This window comes from Manihot esculenta, chromosome 15 (genome assembly GCF_001659605.2).
Source record: "Manihot esculenta cultivar AM560-2 chromosome 15, M.esculenta_v8, whole genome shotgun sequence".
Taxonomy (NCBI): Eukaryota; Viridiplantae; Streptophyta; class Magnoliopsida; order Malpighiales; family Euphorbiaceae; genus Manihot; species Manihot esculenta.
Genome location: NC_035175.2, coordinates 4,622,664 through 4,628,663, shown reverse-complemented (window position 1 = coordinate 4,628,663; position 6,000 = coordinate 4,622,664). Strand labels below are relative to the sequence as shown.

Sequence of the window (6,000 nt, the reverse complement as noted above, 5' to 3'; positions counted from 1 at the left end):
TCTTGTTCTCATTTTAACCAGCCTTTGAATATTGCAATCCCTACCCCTCTTCTGCTATGATTGATGCCTGACTGATTAGCTAGGATTTTATCAATTATTGGTGATGGCATCAGATGTTATCTAGGATCCATCTCACATGTTGGATGGACAAGTCTATGCGCCTTGGTGGCAATAATTGTCATCCATTGTAGCGTTTGATTGGTGCCTGCTTTGGTAGACCCTGTTTCTGTATGATTCAGTCCACAAATATGTTTTCAATGTTTGCTTCAACTACAAATTAATTTCCCTGTTTCTTGTAAATTTGTTATTCAAAGAACAACCCTCTATATGCCTATGTTGATGCAAACGTTTTTTGCTCGAGAATATTGCATTGGTATAATTTTTGAAGTTGCCAAATGTTTCTAATCTAGGTATGAAAGAAATATGGAAGCTTGCAGACGCCTAACCAAATAGATATTAACAGCTATTTTAACTAACTTCCCTTTCTTTATGCCTACCAAAAAGATAATAACATCAACTTTAACCAACTTCCCTTGTTTTTTCCTATGTCAAGTTCTGGACTCAAACCATGGAGACTCTGTTTGGTTCAGTGGAAAGAGAAAAGGTGCTAAATCAAATAATAGGCCAGGCTGGGCATCAGTGAGTGGTGGTGGTGCCAACTGACCTAATGATCCACACCACTCCTGCTGGTGTGGGGCTTGCCCTCCATATCTAGATGGTGCCCTGTTCTAGCTTCCCACAGTTTTAGGCTAAATCCCAAATGCAGATTAGCTTGGCATGCTTCCATAACTATTCCAGCAAATTAGGCGTCAATTCTATTTTCATAAAATCCTTCTTGACAACCTCATATAGTCCTTCATGGCATCCACATGAGCTCTTTCTGCTTGTGGTCTAAACACTGAGTTGCAAGTACCAAATGGGTAGAGCTGAAATGAAGAGTCCCAAGCAAGAATTGGGAATATATATTGATAACGGATAAAATGTTGCACCCAAGCTATTACTCAAGATAAGCATTCAAGTGTTCTAATTAATAGAAAAAGTTCGGGTAAGGACTATCAAAACTTTTAATAGTCTTAATTTCTCATGTATTCATGATATATATGAATTTTTGAATGCGTACATTTTAACTTCTTTGATTTAGCATATATAAAAGCAAAATTATATTTTTAACTGGTTCATTCCTCATGATATATATGAAATTTTAAATGTGTACACTCTAATTTTAACCGACTAAATATTAAATGAGGTAATTGCTCATTAATAAATTTAAATTTATTGAGAAGTTTTTATGAAAAGTACAAATACTTGTCTACGAAAAAGATGATATAAAAACTTTTGTTGCCTTAGAAAAGAGAACTCTCACTTTGTCTTCAACCTAAAACTCTTCTCCATCATCATTTTTACCCACAAGATAACTTTAAACACTTGTTGTTCAAATAATCACTCAGGCCATTTACTCAATTCATTTACTAAATTCAATGAATATCACTCACATCTATACATACCAAATCCAGTATTTTGATACCCCATGTGTCTTAATCTTACGCTTCTCTGGATCCATCAGTTATCATATATGCATTGAACTATTTTGCAACATGTATTAAATATTAATGGAGGGTTGAAAATGGAGTGTCCTTTTCATGGTTGAGCATTTGCAATGCCGTGTCATCCACGCATCTTGCGAAAAGTTCTAACTTAATTTCTAAGGTACCATGTTTACTAAGAGCTAAGCAAGTGTGCTTTCTTCAATTAAAAGAGCAGGACAAAGTTTCTCTCATTTTTATTTACCCATTAATAATTAACCATTATCATCTTGTTTGGTAAAGAGAAAAGTAAAGGGTTGATATATATTTGTAATTATCATTTCATATCAAGGAAAAAATATAATAAAGTGAAAAAAGAATAAATAGCATTATTTTTTTTATTTTTTTAAATGTATAAAAGTTATCACAAAAACATTGCAACTGTTAGAGATACCAGATACTAATAATGTTAATTAACCTTGTGCAAGTGATGAATGGCTCCACGTTCAAAATGAGACTTTATTCGGTAATATTAGCTGTTGTAGTAATGGTTGAATATTATTTTAAAAATAAATTTAAGTGTGAAATTAAAAATAAAATTAAGAAAAAGAAAGGCAAAAATCCATGCAATAAGATAAATGCTCCACTTCAGTAGTGGAGCACTTAGGGTTTCTTTAGTCAAGAAAAGCTGTAGAAACAAATTATGAAGACAGACCAATTGGCAACTTGTGTTTAGCTGATAATAATGTTTAGTAGAGCCTAATCTTGTCTACTAATCAGTCTTTAATTAATTGGATTCTCCCTTAAGTCTTTTTTTTTTTTTTAATTTTACTTTTTCATTAACATTTGTCAACAATCTGTCTTCAACTAGTTTTTTAAATTATTTAAAAATATATAAAGGTGAAATCTAATTAATAATTTATTATAGCTCTAAGAAAATAAAAAATTGTTTTATTAAGTATTTTCAATAAGCTTCGAGTTTAATTAATTAGGAGTCTCACTCAAGTCAACCTAATTAACCAGAATGACACAGCAACATGTATGTATGTATGTATGTATATAAATACTTCTTCTATTTATTTTTGTTTCTTTTTCAAGTATAAATTAAATATATGACATATGAAAAAATAAAAATATTTAGTAAAATAAATTATATCGACTATAACCTCGCATTCACAAGAAATAAAAAATAATCAAATTCAGTTATTATATGTTAATCAATATTTGTAAAATTTTGCTAAATAAAAAATATAAATATTAGCTGAGTAATTCCTAAAGGCGAAAGGACACAATGAAGGGTCATAATCCTGAGGGTCGGAGAGATTCATTAATGAAAACCCTAAAATACTAATAAATATGGCTCATCTCTTCTCATCCCAACTTGCTCCATACCCCTTCTTTTGCATGCAAGAGAAGCCATGTTTCGTACGTAAGCCCTTCATTTTTCCTTTTCTTTTCTTTTTTTTTTAATCAAATATTCAATTTTTAACACCTGTACTTTAATTAATACAATAAAAAAAAGTATAGATGATACATAATGCATATTCTCGAATTTTATAAATAATAATTTTTTATTAAAGAAATTAATCAAATGTTAAGTTTATCTTAAAGTTTAAGAAAAAAACATAAACTTAATAATTTAAGCTCATATCAGATTGATATTTTAATTTATTTACTTCGTTTGCCATTTCAAGTTGATTCAAATAGTAGAAAGGACAATGAAATTTTAAATATAAATTTTTTATTTATAAAATAAATAAAAATGACATTTACCTTATTAACTATCCTCTCTTACATCATTCTTAGGTGGACTTCATTAAGGAAATATATCATTATTACGTATCTATACGTGGGTTAATTCATTTCTTTAATGTCTTAATTACTCCTCAGATTTACATAAAATACCACTCTGTCTTTATAAAAAAAATTAAAATAATTATATAAACTTTGAATATTAGTTACGAAAAAGAAAATATCTCAATTTTTTTTAAAAGATTGGTGGTAAAAGGTTGGTTTGGCCTAGTTTAAAGAAAACAAAAATAAATTCAAACACTTGTAGTAAAAAAAAAAAAAAAAAAAAAAATTCCACTAGAGCAAGGAAAGGGAAAAAGCAAGGGAGCACGTGCGAGATACAAAATGAAGGGTGGAGATTAAGGAAGAGAGAGACAATCGTGTGGCGTGAACGACGATCGTACGAAAGACACACTTATCGACAAACAACGGTTCATAACGACCCACGTTTCAGCAACCGTAGCTCTTATTAAACCCCACTCTTCTCATCGAACGGACCCCAACTCATTGCCTCCTCCTCTTTCCCTAACTTCCATGATTCCCAAGCTCTTCATCTCTGTCTCTTCTCTTCAACTAAAGCTAGACCTTACCCTTTTAACAACTCTTTCGTCTCTGCTGCCTCTTTACGTTGCTTCACAGAGCAAATGTTCATGATCCTGCTCTGAAGATTAAACACAGGCAATTGGATTACTGCAACTTCTGTTTAGTTTGACTTATCGTTCATGGCGGATTCGGACAACGACTCTGGAGGACCTCATAACCCATCAACCACCTCCAACACTAACGACCTTTCTTCCCCAAGAGAACAAGATCGTTTCTTGCCTATAGCCAACGTTAGCAGGATCATGAAAAAGGCACTCCCTGCAAATGCTAAAATCTCCAAAGACGCTAAAGAGACAGTTCAGGAATGCGTCTCTGAGTTCATAAGCTTCATTACTGGTGAAGCTTCGGATAAGTGCCAGAGAGAGAAGAGGAAGACCATCAACGGCGATGATCTCCTCTGGGCTATGACCACTTTGGGCTTTGAAGAGTATGTCGAACCTTTGAAGGTTTACTTGCAGAGGTTTAGAGAAACGGAAGGAGAGAAAACTGCTGTTGCGCGTGATAAGGACGCTCCTGGTAATGGCGGTGGGTTTGCTGTCGAGGGCTATGCTGGTGGGTACCATAGCCACGTGTACGGGTCCGGTGGTGGGTTTTATAATCAGATGGGCGGAGTTGGCTTGGGGAAAGGTAGTGGGCCGAGCTATAGTGGTTCTAGGCCTAATTAGCTTTAAATGATGGGCCTAGTCTCTCAGATTGCCGCGTGCTGATGAATGGTGACGTCATTGGGAATGGGTTTTATTTGTGTGTTGCTGGATGCATGTTTTATACATCTGAATCTGATATTGATAGTGATGGTGATGATGATGATTGATAATGATATTATTATAAATTTTACCATTTTTAAAGTCTGTGATTTTGGAGGGATTGAATTTTGTTAGAATGGAATGCTTCAATGAATGTTTTTAGAGAGGTTAAACCTAATTCTTTTTCAGTGATTTCAATAGAATTATGATTTGTATGAGTAAAATTATTTTATTTTGATTGTCCTTAAAATTATATTTTTCAAGACGTCAGCTAAATTATTTTACGGTCCAGCTGATGAAATTTTTTTTATAAACAGACTAGAGAATGCTAGATCTATTAACATAGAATTAAAACCAAACAAATGGTTGATTATAGATAAATAATAATAATAATAATAATAATAATAATAATAATATCAAGAAGGGTATTATTATTATTATTATTATTATTATTATTATTATTATTATTATTATTATTATTATTATTATGAGACCGTTGCCCATTAGATGACATTCGTCACTCGTCACCATTAGCATTGAATTGATGTAAGCCTAAGAAACATTAAGAAGAAAATGGAAGGAAGCAGAATGAGAGAGCGATTAATGGAATCGTGATTCATCGGTTAAGCACAGTAGAAAAAGAAAAGTTAGTGTTCATATTCATACGTAGTCCATCAAATTAAACAGTGAATTGTTGACGGAACCTGATGAATCTGATAGAAAAGAAAGTCAACCACAACAGGACACAGCAGGTTGGTATCCTCTACTGCAGCTCAACTTTTTAGTGTCAGTGTTGAATTAAGTGAAGAAATTGTGGGGGACAACATCATAACTTTAGTGGAACAACGTACCTTCTCATTTTCTTGGAAGCAAATACAGTTATTCTAATTTTTGTCCGAAGCACTGTAAATATCAAAGGAATTGAAATCAATGTAAAAATTACAACGCATCCGTCACAAACACGGAGAGAAAATTGGATGACAAATCCCAGGAAAATTGTCCAAACAAGGGGCGGAAATATATTGTCAGTATGTTGACAAACAAAAGCATAAAGCTTTTCTTTTCCTTTTTTTTTTTAAAAAAAAAAAATTCTGAAAAGCAACTTGCAATCGTCATATACTTCAATTGGATGGGAGAGGGAGATTTGAAATTCCCAGAAGCACTCACTAACATGCCTCATGTGTGCGGTGCACCAAATACATTAAGATGTTGAGGGAGAGAGTCCTTGAAAATTCATCCTTGGCTCTGTTAGAACCAGGTAGAAACAAATAATCAAATTAAATGGGAATAGCAGCAATAAGAATCAAATAATCGATTTAAATGGCAAATAACAAAAAATA

General features: G+C 32.7%; 1 protein-coding gene across 1 annotated transcript; it reads left to right on the top strand.

Moving 5' to 3' along the window:
• Positions 1–3,800: 3,800 nt before the first annotated feature.
• On the top strand, positions 3,801–4,754 carry LOC110601394 (nuclear transcription factor Y subunit B-3). Its single transcript, XM_021738511.2, has one exon. The coding sequence runs from the start codon at positions 4,037–4,039 to the stop codon at positions 4,580–4,582; it is 546 nt and encodes a 181-aa protein (XP_021594203.1). The 5' UTR covers positions 3,801–4,036; the 3' UTR covers positions 4,583–4,754.
• The last annotated feature ends 1,246 nt before the right edge of the window (positions 4,755–6,000 follow it).

Coding starts and splice junctions, on each gene's coding strand:
- LOC110601394 (XM_021738511.2), top strand. CDS start 4,037: ATGGCGGATTCGGACAACGACTCTGGAGGACCTCATAACCCATCAACC.